We start from the raw sequence: 19,123 nt of genomic DNA on the forward strand, positions 1-19,123 counted from the left end.
ACGCCACGTTCGGTCCTTCGTAGGTCCAAAGACCCCGCATGGGAGGTTATCCCCCTACCTTTCCACCTCTTTACCATCTATCTGTTCCTGTTTCCCTACCCAGTTCAGTCCTTTCTAACCACACTAATCTCGCTGTTCTTCCAACATTTACCACTGAGGTTCCTCCACTTACCTATCCTCCTAGGACTCATGGAAGGAGAGGTGTCAATCATGCATTAACTCAACATTCATTGAGTTCCTTCTAATTCTAAAGCATTATCACACCACAGGGGCATACATTCAACGAGGTAACACTGGATGCCAGACACGGCCAGATTCGAACTCAGCCAGGGTAGATCAGAGAAAGCTTGAAGTTTGAAAAGCTTCCCAGAGAAAGCTCAACGAAGGGATGACTTGGGAGGGGGCGGAGGGAGGGCCCACAGGAGAGGAAACAGTACTTGCAGAGTCAGGAAATGGGACACAGTTTGGTGGGATTGTGAATTGAAGCACCATTCCAGAAACAGGAAGCTTGTCAGGATGAGAGGTAGGAGAGGCCAGAGATGATGGCACGCATCAGATGACCAGTGGACGCAGGAAAGGTCCCCTGGGAGGGCAAGACAATTAGACACTTCCTGGGTTTTACTGGAGAAAACAGACTGAGTGAGAGGAAGGACGGGAATAAAATGAGGTATGGGGCATCTGACTTTGGCTCAGGTAATGATCGGTCTTGGGACAGAGCCCTACGTTGGGTTCCCTGCTCAGCAGGGAGTCCCTCTAGTCCTCTCTCTGCTTGTGCTCTAATAAAATAAGAAAAAAGAAGCGTCAAGGGGGCCACACCAAACATGCCTGGGGTGCTAGGCTGAGGGTCTGGGACCTTCTCCTGGGGCACTAGGGAGCCAAGGAGGGGACCTGAAGAAGAGAAGGGAGGGTCAGCTCTGGGACCTTGTGGGATAGGAGGGGAGAGACTGGAGACCAGAAGCCCGGGGAGAGGATCTGGAGAGGGAGAGGCTGAGGCCACAGCTGGGGCAGTGACTTCTCTGTGTCTCTAGGACCCAGTCCAATGTCCCTCTTCCCTTCCATTCCTCATGTACTCCTAGCCAGACACAGAACAAAGGCAAAAATCTTTTATTTCAATTTCAGAGAAGCCCCCCACCAGCCTCTTCCTCCACTTGGAAGCACAGAAAGAAATCCAATCAAGAAGCCACTGACAGAAGGGGCATCGCCACCATCAGTTGCTGAGGAGAGACAGGAAAAAACAGAATAAGGATTCAGGACAAGGAGTCCCGGCCCCCCAGAGCGCCCCAACTCCCTGCACACTTCCCCCATCTCCCCAGGTACCTTTCTCTTCCGATGGAAGGCTGCCTTGCTCTCCTCGGAGTTGATCCGCAAGGGGATATAGGCATCCAGATGGTACAGCTGCTGGGGGCCCCCCATCACCAGGCGGTTCTCCCCGATCTCCAGTGACAGCCCCAGAGCTCCGTCCTGGGAATAGAGAGAAATAAGCTCACCCTTCCCTTCCCAGCAACAGGGCGATAATCACGGGGACCAGGGAGAAAAGGCTCCTGTGTTGGGATACCATATGTAAAGGGTCTTGTCTTCCAGGAAAAAGATGAGAGACCGTAATTACAAGTCCTTGTGACTGAGCACTTACAATGACCAGAGCACCCTCAGGACGGCTCCCAAAGTGGGCCACGGCAGGCAGCTATACTCAGGGGGCAGTGCTAACCAGGCTCCCACAGGTCTGGCAACAAGCCCCGCTCACTCCGCCTGAGAGATCCTAACCCTTCCAGACCTTTCTCTGGCTCTGGTCAAGCGTGCACTCACCAGTCGGGGGAGGTCAATTTCAGCCAAGAGGAGGTCAGGGGCTTCCAGCCAAAGGTTCAGGTGTGGCTTCTCGGGGCTAGGGAGGAGCAAAACCCCAAATGAGGAGCACCCACCATGTCCTCGCCAGGGCTCATCCTTCCCTTTCTCCCGCCTCTGAGCCCTACTGCCTGGGGGAGCCTTCTGGGTAGGAGTGCTGCTTCTCCCCTCTCTGGGTTCCCAGAGCCCCCAGGACGCTGCTTCCTACGGGGAAGAAGAGACGTGACAGAGAGAACCCATCGAAGGCCCACCCTTCCTCAGGTCTCAGGGAGTCAGGGGTGTACAGGTTTCCCAGCTCCTGGATCCGAGGACGCTGCTGGGAGCGGATATTTTGCTGGGAGATGGAGCCCAGGAACGGCCGATTCTTCAGAATGCGCCACTCTGCGGGTAGGAAGCTCAGGGTCAAAGGTGGTAGGGTGGGGGGGGTGGGTTCCCGTTGCTTCCATAGGAGTCATGACAGCAAGAGCCTCAGGGGAAAGGCTCCGCCCCTCGGAGGACGCCGGGGATCCGGCCACACCCCCAAGCTTGGCTTTAGGAAATAGGCCCACTTTAGCCCGACCCTACCTACCCAGTTTTGCAATCTGTCCCATAGACATGCAACTGGCTCCGCCCCCTGGCTATCCAGACTCCGCCCCTCATCTGGTTTCTTGATACTACCCGCCCCTGCCCCGCCCCCAACCTTGGGAAGCCCCGCCTTCTCCTTGTAGTCAACAGCCTGGGGACCAAGGAAATCCCTGCCCACCACACTAGCTCCACCATTCCCAAGGGCTGTCCCCAAGCTGCTGCCGCCCCTCTAGTCCCCGCTGGCCTAGGCCCCGCCCCTCACCTGGATTCAGTTGCAGACTGTATTTGTCCTCAAGGCCCTCCCTGGCGATGGTGACCACGAGCTCTCGCAAGAAATCGCTGTTCTAGGAGTAAGAGAGGGGGACTGCGGAAGGGCTCCGGGTGGAGGGAGAGGCCCCTGCCCAGGCCTCACCCGCAGCCCCGCCCCCAACCTGCATCCTCCGGTAGAAGTCGCTGTTGACGGCTACGTCGTAGGCGGTACAACCCTGGCCTTCTGTGGGGACAAGACAAAACCAATAAAGGCCAGCAGCCGCAAGAACCAGAGAGACCCGGAGACAATTAGAAAGTAATGGCTCAAGACTTGCACCAGCCTCGTCTCTTCCCCTCGCGTCTTTTCCCACCACATCCCAGCGCTGACCTTGCCCCTTCCCTGCACACAGCCCTTGCAAAGCTCCCCAGCCCCAAGATGAAGGTACGTGTCCTTCCGCGTGGCACTGGAGACCCTGTATGGTCTGCTCCTCCCACCTGGAGAGAAGCTCACTTCTCTGTTGGGGACCTGGTCCGTTTAAATTTCTTCCAGTCTCTCCCGATGACTGACCGATCCAATCAATCCAATTCAATCCCTCTCCAGCTTCTGGACTCCTCTTTCCCCTCTGCCTAGAACCCTCTTCTCTGTCTTGGCCCGATTAACTCCTCCAGTTCCTTCACATCTTAGATCTGACACCTCCTCCTCCAGGAAGGCTTCCCACCAGCCCCCACCCCCCCACCCCCCCACCAGAGCAGCACAAATCATACCATATTGCAATCGCATCTGTCCCCACCACCCTCGCCTAAGACTAGGAGTGTCTCAAGGGCAAGTTCTGGGTTTGATCAGTCCCTCCTCCCCAGGGCACTGCCCAAAGCGTGGTCCAGGAGGCTTCAGGGGATCATATGTGATTTGAAAGACAAGCATATAGAGAAAGAAACTCAACAGAGACAGGTGAGACAAGGCTGAGAGATAGAGACACAGGGAGAAGGGTGAGGAAGGAAACAGGAACAAGAGTGAGAGCTGGTCCGGCCAGCTAATGAGGACACCTGCCCAGCTCCCCCTCACCATGGGGTAGGGCAGGGAGAAGGGCCAGCCTAGCCAGGCGGGCAGGACCAGGACCACCCCATGTAGCAGGTAGTGGAGGCCCAGGAGGCTAGGCATATATCACAGAGAACAGGATAAGGTCAGGAGAGCCAGATTTCTGGGTCCTAAGGGAGGAGGGTCCCTTGGATCCTTGGGAAGAAAGGACCTAGGGAGCTAGATCCCTGGGTCCTCCAAGAGCACTGACTTGCATCCAGCTCGGCATGAGGCTCTCCCAGACTCATGGGGATGCGAAACCCAGCTTGGTCTTCCTCCAGCATTTGAAGCAGCTCGTCCTCCGTCATGTCGGCCGGAGGAGGGATGGAAGGGGAGTGACAGATGTTGATGAACACCTTCCCTTCGGAGGAGTTGGTCTTTATGCAGAAACCTGGTGGAAATAGGTTTGTCCTGAGGTGTGTGCCTCTGCACACATCTGGGTTTCCATTCATTCCCTCCTCAGTCTCTGTTCTCTTGATCTGTCCCCTCTTTGTCCCCTTCTCTTGATCAGTCCTCTGCTTTCTGAATCTGCTCCCCGCCCCACCCCTGGGATCTGTAACTCTCTCTCTTTATTTATTATTTGAGGGAACACAAGCAGGGGGAGTGGGAGAGGGAGAAGCAGGCTTCCCACTGAGCAGGGAGCCCGATGCGGGGCCTGAACACAGGACCCCGGAACCATGACCCTAGCCGAAGCCAGATGCCCAACAACTGAGCCACCCAGGCGCCCCCTCTGTAACTCTCTATCTTTGAGTCTCTCTCCCCCTAGTCACGCCTGTCCTCCTCCTCTCTTTAGATCTTAGTCCCTTCCCTCTCCCTCTGGATCTCTGTCACAACCCCCGCCAAGGCCTGTGTATTCCCATTATTGTGCCTCTCTCCTGCCTCCTATCTCTGTGTCCCCTGCCCCTAGCCTCTGTCCACTCTCTTTGCAACTCTATCCCCCTCTCTCTGGGTTTCTGCCTTTCTCACCAGGTTGCGGTTGGATCTGTGTAGATTCTGGTCTGCTTGTCTGGGCCTGTTGGAGCTCCTTGGAGGCCTGTGTGAAGGAAAACAACCACCTTCATGCTGGCGTCTGGGCCATCAGACCCTCCTTTGTTCTTCAACGGTTTGTCGAGAAATTTTATGCATATGAGATGTACACAGAATAGGACATACTATGTCCCGCTCCTCCTTTGAGGACCGCAAAGAACAACCCCAACCCCACTTGCATTTCTTCCAGAGCCTAGAAAACTTGGGAGTTAAGCAACTACAATTCCATATAGTGCGTTCTGGGAATGTAGTCCCATCCCTGAGCACCCTCGGGTGTGCATATACACGTGTGCGTGAGCGGGCGTGTACACACACACACACACACAAATCCCCCGAATACCCAGGGACCCTGGAGTTGGTCAGTCCTCACCTGCAGCAGCAGCTCCTCGAAACGCGCGGTCTCAGCGCCCATCTTCTCTGCCTCGCTTAGCTCCGGCACCAGCAGCTTCGAGTCCGCCATAGACCTGAAGAAGAGACCTAGGCGTCCTCAGCAACACCGACGTGCGCGGGGCGGGGAAGGACCCTGGCCAGGATCAGAACTCCGTGGCCTGCTGCCGGACACCCACTATTCTGTATGAAATCTAAGAACCTGAGCTTGAGACTACAGTTCCACTCATGCCAGTCACGGCTGTCCAATCTGTTGGAGACAACAGTTCTAGATGCTCTCTAAGTCCTGTGTGCCGAACGTGTATACGACAGCCACACTCCCAGCCTCTGTAACCAAGGACTTCAACAGACCACGCTTCGGTCCACCTCAAACGCCCAGACACCAATCCGGGAACCCCACTACGTTCCGGCCAATCATAGTCTAAGGCTGGAGCCTCGCCTCTCACCTCAACCAATCAAAACTTTAAACCCTGAACCTAATTTCTGAATGCCACACTTCCTGGGTCGATTAAAGCGATACCTCTCCTCTTTCCAGACTACATCTGGCCAAGCTACTGGGTGGGCAGTCCAGGCTGGCATACTCAAAACCTTAATTTAAACGTCTATCCTAAAAGACTCCCTTCTGACCTCTGAACTATCGCTTCGTCCCAGAGCTCGAGTCGATTCTCTAGTAAATTTACTTCGGACTAAAAGGTGAACTCCTTGCCCTCAGTATGAACAGGGTGGAAAGGAGATACACAAATACGGCCACGCTTCTAAATCTGGAGCCTTTCTATTTGCAAGACACACACATTTTTGTCCTGTCCCCCACCGCGCCTCGCTCTGAGGATTGCGCATGCTCCAAACCACCTTGCCAGCTGGAGCGTGTGGGCGGGGCCACTGGGTCTAAGGCGGGGTTACGCCCTATCTCCCGTAGTCCCGCCCCCTGCACTGGAGGGGGCGGTGCCGCCCTTCGACCTCAAGGTTCCTCTGGGCAGAGCGCCCCGCACTCCTTGGTGGAAAGCGACTCCGGAGGGTGATGGCTGCTACGCGTGCAAGGCCCAGCGCCCGAGAGATCTTCACCACGCTGGAGTACGGACCGGTGCCTGAGAGCCACGCATGCGCACTGGTGAGGGCCTGCCGTTCGCCGTTGCCCATCCCCCTCCCCAGGCCTCCGGGTCTTGTTTGGCGCGCGGACTCCCGTGATCCACCGCGGCAGGTCCGCCCTTCTCGGTTCCCGTGACTCCGGCTACTCCTTAGGACCCACCCTTGAAGGGCATTCCCTTGAGCCTTTGCGGCTGCTGCCTCTTAACCCTTGAGTTTTTTCTCTTGTTTCGGAGCCTTTCTCGTACCTCCGCTCTGCGGCGGTGTTTCCCCGATGCCTCAGAGCCCCCAAAGGGCCTCCTGTGATTCTTCAGCCTCCCCTTCCCGGACCTCCCGTGAATCCCAGGGACTCAGAATTCCTGTAGGACACCCCTTATCTTCCAAAGACCCCCAGAATCTCCATGGACTTCCCGTGATTCCTCAAAACATCCTGTGGCTTGCGTGGCTCTCTGAGCCCCACCCCGTCGAACTCCTGTGGGTTCCCCGTAATTTCTCAGGGCCCCCATCAATCATTGCGGAGCTTCTAGGATCCTGGGAACGCCAGGATAGCTCAGAATTTAATTGTAATCTCTTACAGCCCCTCAGAATACCCTCGTGGGGCTCCCATGATTCTAAAGCGTCCTTTCAAGTCCTGGGATCCCTCGGGGTCCCCCATAACCTCTTGTGGTTCCTGTGGATAAGTAGGGTGCCTCGCATATTCTATAATTACCCCGGCTCCTAAGAACTCCTCCCATGGGGCTCTCCTCATCCCACAGGGTCTCTAGCACCCAGGAATGAAAAGCTTAGGCTGGGACAGTGGTCCAAGTGGAAGATGAGGCCAGAGCCTGGAGCGGGTTGTGGAAGTGGATAGATAGATAGGAGGGGATGAGGCAGAGATACAGGAGGACCAGTGTCAGGAGTTGAGAGGGCAAGGCAGTGTCTGGGGTTTGGCTGTCTGTGGTCGCGTCTCCCCCACCCCTCACCACCACCACCACTAGTGGTGAACCCAGGAGGACTGGGGCTCCGGGGATAGACCTGAGCTTGGTTATCACATGGTGAAAGTGTGAGGGACCCTGGACAGCCTTGGCCTTGTGAAGGCATCAAATGCTACTTGGCCCAAGCCTTCAGGTCTGGAGACAGGGACCTGGGAGTCATCAATGTGGAAGGATAGTTGAACTGAGGGAGTGAGGATCTGGATCAGAGGACAGACCATTCCCACACTTGGAGCTTGGCTAGAGATGGAATATACTGAAATAGCAATAATAGCTAATAGTAATCATAGCAATAATAGTAATCATAGCTTATATTCACTGGGAGCTCTCTGTGCCAGCCTCTGTACTCAGTGTGATCTAATTTAATCCCTAGAACAGCTGTGAGAGGGGATTATTGTCATTATTTTAGCCATAGCACAGGGAGGCATAAAGGGTATGTAATTTGCCCTCTGTCAACACAGTTTAAAAGAGGCAAAGCTGAGATTTGAACCTAAGCCCTAGGATTCCACAGCCCATGGTTCCCCCACCGCCTCCCAAGCAAAGGTCTCAACCTTCCAATGCGTGAGCCAGACTCAACCAACAAACTGTTTTCTTTGGCCCGCACTTTATTTTTGAAAATTTGAATTAGTGGTCAACTAATTCCCCGTAAACATCCAGGAGGAGTCCAGCTTCTTTTGAAAATAAAAACCCCAAATTTGGCAATGTTTGGCTCACATTCCCTGACAAAAGTCATCTGGATTCAATAGTGACTGTCTCTTTAGACAAGTTACGAGTTCCCAATCTCCACCAGCCCCTCTTACACTAACATGACTTCCCAGGGCCCTGTGGACATTCTTTTATGGTTTTGTTTTTCTTGGGCAGGGTTGGGGGGATTGGGGGGGTGGGGTGGAGATTGCAAACTTCCACAGAATACTTAATAGTGCTACTTACCTATCCCTCAGCTTCAGGAACTGCCAGACATGTAGTCCAGTGTTGCCTTCTTTTGTTTTCTCTTTTTTCTGGAACGATTTAAATCCCCGATGTCCTGTTAGCTTCCAAGAAATATTTGAATTCTCATTTCTAACAGATAAAGACTAATTTTGTAACATAATCACCTAGCCACTTTAATTAAATTAATTTTTTTAAAGATTTTATTTATTTATTTGACAGAGAGAGACAGAGCGGCATCACAAGTAAGCAGAGCATCAGGCAGAGAGAGAGGGGGAAGCAGGCTCCCCGCTGAACAGAAAGGCCGATATGGGACTCGATCCCAGGACCCTGAGATTGTGACCCGAGCTGAAGGCAGAGACTTTAATCCACTGAGCCACCCAGGCGCCCCTAATTTTTTTTTTTTTTAAGAGAGAGAGCAAGAGCACTCCAGCAAGCGTGCAAGCAGGGGGAGGGGCACGAAAATCTTAAGCAGTCTCCACACCCAGCACAGAGCCCAAAAAGGGGCTCAATCTCACAATCCTGGGCCAAAATCAAGAGTCAGACGCTTAAGCGACTGAGCCACCCAAGCAACCCCACCTAGCCATTTTTCACACTTCACATTAGTGGTCACTTTTATTTTTTTTTTTTTTAAGATTTTACTTATTTGTCAGAAAAGAGAGAGCACAAGCAGGGGGAGCAGCAGGCTCAACATCGAGAAAGGAGCCCAAGGCAGGACTGACCCCGGAACCCTGAGATCATGACCTGAGCCTCCCAGGCATCCCATCGCTCATTGCTTAATATCATCCAATGCCCAGCTCATGTTCGTGCACCTCCAACTATTTCCAAAATGTGTCTTTCCCTGGGGGTATTTGAATGGGAAACTTCTGACTCACCCTTCGACTTCAGAGAAAAAGCAGAAGGGCCAGTTGGCAGGGTAAGAGGAAAATCGGGAGAATGTGGCTTTGGGATGCTAAGAAGGAGAGAGCAGTTATAGAAGGAAAGAGTGGAAAGCAGGTCTGGGATTTCGCCAGGATCTAGGGAAGGCAGGACCAGGGAGAGAAACATGGAGCAGATATGGAAGGGGAGGTGCAGTGAGATTAAGAGGGAATCCTACCTAGTGCTGCTCTGAGTGTACGATGTGCATTGATGCATTTAATTAATCCTTGCCACAGCCCCGTGAAGTAGCGAGGGGCTGTGCTTATCCCCATTTTCCAGATGGCCAAAGTACTGTTACACCCCGGCTGACATTGAACAATAAATACTAGAGCCAAGATTCAGTCTCCTAGCCCCAGAGACTCCATGCCACACTGTCCCCTTTGCAGTGCCTCTCCGCTCTGCCCTGGGCTCAGGTAGACACGTCACAGCCAAATAAGCTGCACCTGGTAAGCCTGTGTCTACAGCGGGGGGTCCTCGCTGCCCCTTGAAGTGATGGCCGCCGGGTGCAGGAGCCACCTGGCTTAGCCGCCCCCCTTCCAAATAGAACCCGTTACTGCCCGATAACAGTGTCACAGGCATTGCCTCCAGGGTTGTGACAAGGTACGCGCCCAATCTCAGGAACGTAGGGCGGTCCAGAAAGCCCCAGTGCTCGGGCCTCCCGTTGGATCTCTATGGCGTGTTCCCAGTTTTCCCAGGCAGGTGCGGTGGACCCTTCAGGAGTCATTGTTGCCTGGTGATGCTGCGGAATTACCTCAGGAATCCTGAGAAACAGGAAGCTTGCCCGGGTCGTTTCTCCATGGAGGAGAAAGGGTTTTATTAAGCCACATTTCAAAGTCAGTAGGACAGGGGCACCTGGGTGGCTCAGTGGCTTAAGCGTCTGCCTTCGGCTCAGGTCATGATCCCAGGGTCCTGGGATCGAGCCCTGCATCGGGCTCTCTGCTCGGTGGGGAGCCTGCTTCCCCCTCTCTCTCTGCTTACTTGTGTTCTCTCTCTGTGTCAAATCAATGAATAAAATCTTTAAAAAAAGAAGAAAAAAAAGCAAAGTCAGTAGGCCAGCCCTCCTATATCTCTGGTGAGAACATGAAACAGCTTGGTGGGCTCCTCCATAAGTTACTCGTGGAGTTGACCTGTGACCCTCCTGGGTCCACATGCCTAGAAGAAGTAAAGTCAGGTGTTGGAACAAAAACTCGTGTGTGCATGTTCCAAGCAGTGCTATTCACGATAACTGGAAGGCAAAGACAGACCAAAGCCGCATCCACTGGTGATAAATGGATAAACAAAATGTGGCCTATCCAGACAATGGAATATTGTATAGGCGTGTTAAAAAAAAAAAAAAAGTTTGTTGTTGTTGTTGTTGTTGTTTAAAAGGGAGAGAAGAGGGGGAGAGACTGAGGGAGAGAATCTCAAGCAGGCTCCATGTCCAGCATGGAGCCCAGTGTGGGGCTCGATCTCATGACGCTGAGATCATGACCTGAGCCGAAATCAAGAGTCGGATGCTTAATGGACCAAGCCAGCCAGACGCCCCAGGAATGGAGTATCGATAGATATTACAACTGGATGTTGTAAAAACAGGGTGTTGGACGAAAAAAGCCAGGCAAAAAGAATCACAGATTGTAAGGTTCCATTTCTGTGAGATAATCCAGAGTCAACAAATCCACAGAAACAGGAAGCAGATCAGTGGTAGCCAGAAGCTAGGGGCAGGGGGAGAGAAGAGTGACTGCCCAGTGTGTACAAAGTTTCCTTGCAAGGGGATGGAAATATTCTAGAAGGAGATCTGGTGATGGTGGCACGTTCTAAATGCTGCTGAACTGTATCCTTTACAATGCTTAACACGATGAGTTTTTGGTTTTAATATATGTTATGTTTAGGGGTTATTTTCCTTCTACACAGGAAAAGAATGAGCAGGGGGGCAGAGGGGTGCAGGTGTCCTCTCCCAGAGGATTCTAGGCAGGGATTGAGCTCCCCCAGCTGCCTCCCAGACCCCATTCCAAACTGTCTTCACCTCCCACAGGCCTGGCTGGACACCCAGGACCGACACTTGGGTCACTATGTAAACGGGAAGTGGTTGAAGCCAGAACACAGGAACTCAGTGCCTTGCCAGGATCCCATCACAGGTATGAGGTGTCCCCCAGCTGCTATGGGAGGGAGAGGCATCTACACTCCCAGCTGGACCGACAACAAGGCCCCATTCCCTTTGCTCAGGGATCTGAGGGCAGGGTATAGCCAGTGGGGGATGGCCAAGATTTCTGGCTCTTTCTGGTAACGGTCATCCTAATTACCGCTCCAAGCCCGTGTGGATGCTTTTTGAAGTCACTCTCTACTAAGATCCCTTCCTTGATTACAGGAGACAGCCAGAGCAATAACCAATAGGGTCATCACAGAACGGGGCTGAGGACTAGCTTTCCTGCCTTGGGGTGCGCCCGGGCTCTGGAAATCTCAGCCACCTCCAGCTCTGACACGGGCTCCCCCACTCTTCCCATCTGGGATCCCTCCATTTATCTCCCCAGGAGAGAGCTTGGCCAGTTGCCTCCAGGCACAGGCTGAAGATGTGGCGGCAGCCGTGGAGGCAGCAGGGACTGCGTTCGAGACCTGGAGCGGACTCCCTGGAGCCTCTCGGGCCCAGCACCTAGTCAGGTGACGCAGCTGAGGCGTGGGTCTCGGGACGTGGGGAAGGACTCCATCCCCCAGCATCCACTTGAGACTGTGGGAACAGAGACTCTCTTTCCCGAGAGCTCTAGCTCACCGAATTACTTGCAAGCTCAGGCTCCTGTGGGCTCCACTCCCTCAAGCCTCTAGCAGCTAAAACATCCCATACACCAGGGTTAATATGAGAAAGCTCTGTTCCCCAGAATAGTCCCAGGGCTCACCGAGCCTCCCATTTTCCCGACCCTAGTGCCCATTTTCCATTTTCTCCCATTTGGGGCAACTAGAGACAAAGTTTCCACTTTCTAAGAGAACAGTTGCTTGGACTACATTTCCCATAAATCTCTGGGGGGCTCTCCACCCCTGCAAATGATAGGGATGCCCCCAGGAGATCATAGGGATTATAGTCCAAGTACACAGGGGGTGTTCCAGGACTGTGTGACTGAGGGGCAGAGGGAAATGACTCCCCCGGCTTTCTCTGCAGGCTGGCCAAGATGATCCAGAAACACCAGAGGCTGCTATGGACCCTGGAGTCCCTGGTTTCTGGGCGAGCCATTCGAGAGATTCGAGACGGGGATGTCCCACTGGCCCAGCAGCTGCTCCAGTACCATGCCATCCAGGCGTCCACCCAGGAGGAGGTGCTGGCTGGCTGGGAGCCCATGGGTGAGAAGCAGGAGTCCTGGCCCCCAGCCCCTTCCTCCCCCCATGACCTAGCAGTACCTGCCCCAGTCCCCTTATTTATTCTTACAGGAGTGATTGGTCTCATCTTGCCACCTACATTCTCCTTCCTTGAGATGATGTGGAGGATTTGCCCAGCCCTGGCTGTGGGTAATTGATGGGCTGGATCTGAGGGAGGAGGGGCTGCGGGTCTTGACTCCTGGGTCTGAGGGAGGAGGGGCTGGGGGCCTGGACCCCTGGGTCTGAGGGAGCGGGGGACTGAGGGCCTGGACTGCTGGGTCTGAGGGAGGAGGGGCTGCGGGTCTGGACTCCTGGGTCTGAGGGAGGAGGGGCTGGGGGGGAAACTGGACCCCTAGGTCTGAGGGAGGAGGGGCTGGTGGCCCAGACTCCTGGGTCTGAGCTGGGGGCCCAGACTCCAGGGTCTGAGGGAAGAGGGGCTGGGGCCCCAGACTCTAGGGTCTGAGGGAGGAGGCACTGGGGGCCCAGACTCCAGGGTTTTTGAGCTGCCCACCTTTTCCAGGTTGTACTGTAGTGGTCCTCGTGCCACCAGCCTCCCCGACACCCCTCCTCCTGGCCCAGCTGGCAGGGGAGCTAGACTCGTTCCCAGGAATCCTCAATGTGGTCAGTGGCCCTGCCTCCCTGGGCCCCATCCTGGCCTCCCAGCCTAGAGTCCAGAAGGTGACCTTCTGTGGAACCGTTGAGGTATCTTCGGGGCTGGGAGGGGTACAGGACGTGGCTGGGAGGCCGGAAGGCCCCTCCCTCAGCTGAATTCGGTGGGGATCTTGCAGGAAGGACGTGCCCTTCGGCGGAGCCTGGCGGGCAGGGGTGCCGAACTGGGCCTGGCCCTGGGGGCCGAGTCGCTGCTGGTGCTGACGGAGGCGGCGGATGTGGACTCGGCTGTGGAGGGTGTCGTGGATGCGGCCTGGTCCGACCGCAATGCAGTAAGGCCCATGTGCTCGGGGTCCCCTGAGTCCTGGGGGTCATGCATGTCCGTCTCCAGACCTCAGGGCCTCGTGTCTCTCCACCAGTTGTAATTTTCAGTGTTTTGGGTCGCAAGTTCTCTCTCTGCGCCAGCACACGAGGAGCACGGGGCTCATCTTCACCTCAGATTCCTGGATCTCCCCATCCCAGCCCTCCTGTTTCTGCAGGGCCTCATGTCTCTTGTTTTTAGAGGTTCTCGGCACTTTTCTAAGTGTGCATGTCCCTAGTTTTCCAACCTCTGTCTTCACTCTGAGTCACCCCCTTCTGTAACTTGCCCCCCTGCCTGGCTCTTGGGACTTGGTGAGTGTCTGGGCTCCCCGGTCACTCCTCCCTGACTCTCCTCTGATCTGTGTATGTCCCCAAGGCTTGGCCCTCTATGGGGGACTGTCCCCTCAAGGCGGGCCCTGCTTTGCCCTCCCTGACATCCCTCTCCCTCTCAGGGGGGACTCAGGCTCCTCATCCAGGAGTCTGTGTGGGACGAGACGATGAGGCGGCTCGGGGAGAGGATGGCCCGGCTTCGGGGTGGTCGAGGACTGGATGGGGCCGTGGACATGGGGGCTCGAGGGGCGGCTGCACAGGACCTGGCCCAGCGCTATGTGCGTGAGGCCCAAAGTCAGGGCGCACAGGTGAGCAATGGGCACAGACTCCAGGATGCCAGGGGAGGAGGGACCTGGAGACCTGACCCCTGGGTCTGAGGGAGGAGGGGCTGGGGGTGAGGACTCCCGGGTCTGAGGGAGGAGGCGCCAGAAGTGAACTTGTCGATCTGCTTCTCTTCAGGTGTTCCAGGCTGGAGATGTGCCTTCAGAAAGCCCGTTCTTCCCCCCGACTTTGGTCTCTGACCTGCCCCCGGCTTCCCCGTGTATGCAGGCAGAGGTGAGCCCTCCAAGGCCCCAGAGATCCTATTCCATCCACCCACCTGCGGCCAGACCTGAGCAGCAAGACTCCGCCTGCCGAGGCCCCCGTGGGGTGACCCCTGGGTCTGGGTCCGGGGGCTGCTCACGGTTGGAAGCCGCTCCCCTAACGGATGTTGGGGAGAGAAGCTGGCCGGGCCCCCTGAGCTCCGTCCTCACTCCTTCCAGGTGCCCTGGCCCGTGGTCGTGGCCTCCCCATTCCGCACAGCTAAGGAGGCCCTGGCTGTGGCCAACGGGACGCCCCGAGGAGCCAGTGCCAGTGTGTGGAGCGAGAGACTAGGGCAGGCCCTGGAGCTGGGCTGGGGGTCAGTCGGCACCTTTGGGGGCCAAAGGGGGGCAGCCTGTTGGGGGGCGCCCAGCTTCTGCTCTTTTTTCTCAGTCTTGAGGTCTCTATCCCCTCTCTCTGGAGTTCTGCCCGCCCCTCCTCCCTGACTCCAGGCCCCCCACCACTTTCCACTCTTGCTCCCGTCCCCCTCTCTCCCCACAGGCTCCAGATGGGCACCGTCTGGATCAATGCCCACGGCCTGCGAAACACTCAGGTGCCCGCAGGCGGCTGCAAGGAGAGTGGGTCTTCCTGGCACGGGGGCCCCGATGTGAGTGCGCCCCTCCTCCGCCCCATCGTCACCCCCTTCAGCCACCTCGCGCTGTCCCCTACATCCTTCTGACACTGCCCCTCCCCTAGGGTCTGTATGAGTATCTGCGGCCCTCAGGGACCCCCGCCCGGCTGTCTTACTTTTCTGAGAATCTGAACTATGACACCTTTGGTCTCGCTGTCCCCTCCACCCTGCCCGCAGGGCCTGAAACAGGACCCAGGTGAGCTGTCTCAGGGGCTGCAACTCCCAGAATCCCCCCGGGGTGGGGAGGGGGAGAAGGGAGGTTGGGGCTGGCTCCTCGTGGGCTGGAGGGGGGGTTCATTAGAGCTGTCTTGAGGGGTCCCCGTGTGTGGCTCCACACCGACCCTGTCTCCTAAGGAGAGTCCCCATTCTGCTGAATGAAGGACTGAGCTCTCCCAGAGGCATGGCGGGGTGGAGCACAGGGTCTGAGGAGACGTGACCCCAGGACCCACACCCACGCCTCACCCTCCTCCAGCCCAGCAGCCCCCTATGGGCTCTTCATCGGCGGCCGTTTCCAAGCTCCGGGGTCCCGGAGCTCCAGACCCATCCAGGATTTGCAAGGCAATCTCCACAGCTACGTGGCTGAGGGAGGAGCCAAGGATGTCCGAGGGGCCGTAGAGGCCGCTCACCAGGCTGCCCCTGGGTAAGGAAGTCACGTGGGAGAACCCAGAGGTAATGGGGCATTAGAGACAGTGGTCTGAGACCCCCAAGGGCTGAGGGCATATGGGGTCTGGGACTGGTGGGCTGTGAGGTCCGAGCTCCCAAGGCTGACAGGATAGGGGTCGTGGCCCTCACTCCCCTCCCCAGGCAGATGGGGCCGTGGGGCCTGGAGCCCCATCATCAGGGCTGCGGACAGAGGAGGGATATCTGGAAGGATCCAGGACCAGAAAGCTGACCCTAATTTGCACTGTGTCCCCTTCCCCCCAGCTGGGTGGGCCAGTCGCCAGGGACCCGGGCGACCCTGCTGTGGGCCCTCGCATCTGCCCTGGAGCGCCGGGAGTCTGCCCTCACCTCGAGGCTGGAGAGGCATGGCGTGAAGCTCAAGGACGCCCAGGCGGAGGTGAAGCTGAGCGCCAGGCAGCTCCGGGCCTGGGGCGCCCGTGCCCAGGCCCAGGGCCATGTGTTGCAGGTGAGAGGGTCGTGTGAGCCGGCAGACAGCGAGGCAGCTCAGGGTGGGAGTCAGAGCAAGGACCTGGGAGTGAGCTGGACTTGCAGGAAGACAGCGAGACAGCACGAGCAGGAGGGCAGGGGGAGGGAGACTCTCAAGCAGGCTCTGCACTGAGCGAGGAGCCCGACACAGGACTCGATCTCACGACCCTGAGATCATGATCTGAGCCGAAACCAAGAGTCGAAAGCCCAACCGACAGAGCCACCCAGGTGCCCCTAACTCCTAGGTTTTAATCTGAGAACAGTGAAAACCTGTATCCATACGGGATTTATGCCCCAATTTTATAGCAACATTATTCCTAGTAGCTGAGGACTGGAAGCAGTCTCGCTCCTGGCCCCATCCGTGCCGCACATGGCTCTTGATCTCAGGGGGAGTGAGTTTGAGCCGCTCTTTGGGCATGGGGTTTATTTTTATTTATTTATTTTTTATTTTTTTTTTTAAGATTTTATTTATTTATTTGACAGACAGAGATCACAAGTAGGCAGAGAGGCAGGCAGAGAGACAGGAAGGCAAGCAGGCTCCCCGCTGAGCAGAGAGCCCGATGCGGAGCTTGATCCCAGGACCCTGGGATCATGACCGGAGATGAAGGCAGAGGCCTCAACCCACTGAGCCACCCAGGCACCTGGAGTTTATTTTTAAAACAAATAAATAAATACAATAAATAAAACAAAAAGTGGGAGTAATCCAAACGTCCCTTGGGAGGTTAATGAACAAAGCGTGCCTCACCCGTAACAGCGGGGCCCTGCTCAGCGTCCTGTGGGTGAATCTCAAAGGGGCTCTGAAGAGTGAAAGAAGCCAAATTAGAAACAGTGCAGCCTATATAATTCTGTATCTAGAAAATTCTAGAAAAGACAAACTGTAGTGAGCGGAAGCAGAGCGGTGGTTAAGGAGGGAGAGGGTTCAGGTGGAGTCAGGTGGAAAGGATCACTAAGGGGCACAGGGAGGTTTGGGGGAGTGAAGTCCATTATCTTGATTGCAGTGATGGTTTCAAGCGATTTGAGGGCATTTGGCAGGCTCAGTTGGTAGAGTATAAAACTTGATCTCAGGTTCATGAGCTCAAGCCCCATGTTGGGCATAAAGTTACTTAAAAAAAAAAAAGAAGGAAAGAAATAACATATTATGACCCTTAAAATGCATGCAGTTTAGTGAATGTCAATTATATTCAATAAAGTTTAAAAAAAAAGTATACACACGCGCACAGAAACAAACCCACGGGCCAGGTTCTGAGCTCTCTACACACAATTTATTTCATTTCAACAACAAACCTGTGAGGGAAGCACCGTTCAGCTCATTTGAAAGATGGGGAACTGAGGCCCAGAGAGGTTAAGTAATTCCCCTGAGATCACACAGCTGGTGAGGGGCAGAGCCCACAGCCTGGCTCCAGTTGGCTCTGCGCTTTGACCAGTGAATCATCAAAGGTGTTGTTACAGAAAAGGAAAGGTGGGGAAAGGAGGAATGGGGCAGACGACGAGGCTCCTGTGCCCAGCCCTTGACCTCCTGCCTGTCCCCGCAGGTGGCAGAGCTGAAAGGCCCGGTGCTCCGGCTGCGGGAGCCGCTGGGCGTGCTGGCCATTGTGTGCCCTGACGAGTGGCCCCTGCTTGCCTTCGTGTCCCTGCTGGCTGCCGCCCTGGCCCATGGCAACACTGTGGTCCTGGTGCCCAGCGGGGCCTGTCCCATCCCTGCCCTGGAGGTCTGCCAGGTACAGTTTCCCGCCCTCCTGCTGCAGCTCCCAGCAGCCCCTGGGGCAGCAGGTAGATGGTAGGTGCCCCAGGCTTGCACTCACCCCACCCCCTTGGTAACCATGGTAACCCCACCACCACACCCCCATCCAAGCCTGCATTGCTCATCGACCCCAAGACTGTTCTGTCCAGGCCTCAAGCATTCGCCACTCATGACCCACGTCCCGTTCCTTCCAGGAGCTCCAAGGGCTCTCCCCAGATGCTCACTCCTCAACCAGCCTATTGCCTCTGCGTCTCTGACTTCCTTCCCGCCCAATCCTCTCTACTGTCCCCTAGGATATGGCCGCCTTATTGCCAGCAGGCCTGGTAAATGTGGTGACTGGCGACCGGGACCACCTGACCCGCTGCCTGGCCTTGCACCAGGATATCCAGGCCCTGTGGTACTTCGGATCTGCCGAGGTACCCTTTGCTTTGCTGTCTTTTCGCTGTCTCGAACCTCACCAACAGCGTCTTCCTTTTCTGGAATCAGGGCACTGCCACCTTAGAGTTCCAGTTACTAGGGAGGACAGACTCCTCAGCAACCGGGTTAGGAGGTCCTGCCCTTTTAGAGCCAGTTTGCTAAGTAAGGGGATCTCCTTAGCATAGCAACAAGGGCCCAAAAACCTCATCTCATTGGACAACCCGTTGCTAAGGACCACACCCTAGTAGCAGAACCAGAGGCCCACTGTCCACCCTCCTGATGATAACAGGGAAACTCCTTGTCACCAAGAACCCAGGCCCCATTCCTTTCAATGTGGGCTGTTAATGGGGAGGAAATTCCCTAGCCGCAAAGGTCAGCCTCGTTTCCCTCAGCATCTGGAAGGTCTGTGGACCACAGACCAAGCATTGTAGAAACAGAGCCTAGGTCAAGCCATCAGGCCCCTCAGTAATAAGACACAGCTTCTTGGCACCCCAGCTGGCAGAAGTCCTGATCCCCCCCTTCTCATGCCAGGGCTCCCAGTTTGTGGAGTGGGCCTCAGCTGGAAACCTGAAGCCGGTGTGGGTGAACCGGGGCTGCCCTCGCGCCTGGGATCAGGAGGCCCAGGGGGCAGGCCAAGAGCTGGGGCTGCGGGCAGCACGGACCAAGGCCCTGTGGCTGCCCATGGGAGACTGATGCCGGAGTGCTTCCCGCTCCACCTTGGACAGAGGAGAGATGGACTCTGACAGACACCAGAAGCCTGGAACTTTCTTTTATTAGGACTTCCATGTCCTCCAATAAACTCTAACCAACCTTGGCTGTGCTTCTGAGGGGAGGAAGTGGGGGAGTAGCAACTTCTGGTCTGTTCGAGGCCATCCGAGTTCAGAGACTCAGCAGCCGGGTGGGCTGGCTCTGGTACAACACAGTGTTTGTCAAACAGATAAAGGGAACGC

General features: G+C 55.8%; 2 protein-coding genes across 3 annotated transcripts; one reads left to right on the top strand and one right to left on the bottom strand.

Annotated features, from left to right (window-relative positions):
* Positions 1-1,087: 1,087 nt before the first annotated feature.
* On the bottom strand, positions 1,088-6,274 carry PIH1D1 (PIH1 domain containing 1). Of its 2 annotated transcripts, none has more exons than XM_032839314.1 (10): positions 6,048-6,274; positions 5,124-5,217; positions 4,694-4,760; positions 3,939-4,118; positions 2,835-2,896; positions 2,666-2,747; positions 2,091-2,220; positions 1,804-1,879; positions 1,318-1,461; positions 1,088-1,214 (listed from the first exon to the last, which is right to left on the bottom strand). In XM_032839314.1, exons 2-10 carry the CDS (start codon positions 5,211-5,213, stop codon positions 1,173-1,175), a joined length of 873 nt encoding a protein of 290 aa, XP_032695205.1. In that variant the 5' UTR covers positions 5,214-5,217; positions 6,048-6,274; the 3' UTR covers positions 1,088-1,172. The 2 variants fall into 2 exon arrangements, with proteins under 2 accessions (XP_032695205.1, XP_032695206.1); XM_032839315.1 differs by having other exon boundaries at positions 6,098-6,202.
* Positions 6,131-18,987, top strand: ALDH16A1 (aldehyde dehydrogenase 16 family member A1). Its single transcript, XM_032839312.1, has 17 exons — positions 6,131-6,248; positions 11,051-11,153; positions 11,547-11,673; positions 12,167-12,345; positions 12,433-12,510; positions 12,881-13,062; positions 13,149-13,301; positions 13,782-13,967; positions 14,119-14,214; positions 14,421-14,557; positions 14,740-14,845; positions 14,935-15,065; positions 15,342-15,509; positions 15,794-15,995; positions 17,548-17,733; positions 18,050-18,172; positions 18,705-18,987. Exons 1-17 carry the CDS (start codon positions 6,159-6,161, stop codon positions 18,864-18,866), a joined length of 2,409 nt encoding a protein of 802 aa, XP_032695203.1. The 5' UTR covers positions 6,131-6,158; the 3' UTR covers positions 18,867-18,987.
* The last annotated feature ends 136 nt before the right edge of the window (positions 18,988-19,123 follow it).

This window comes from Lontra canadensis, unplaced genomic scaffold (assembly GCF_010015895.1).
Source record: "Lontra canadensis isolate GAN:19392208 unplaced genomic scaffold, GSC_riverotter_1.0 scaffold107, whole genome shotgun sequence".
Lineage (NCBI taxonomy): Eukaryota > Metazoa > Chordata > Mammalia > Carnivora > Mustelidae > Lontra > Lontra canadensis.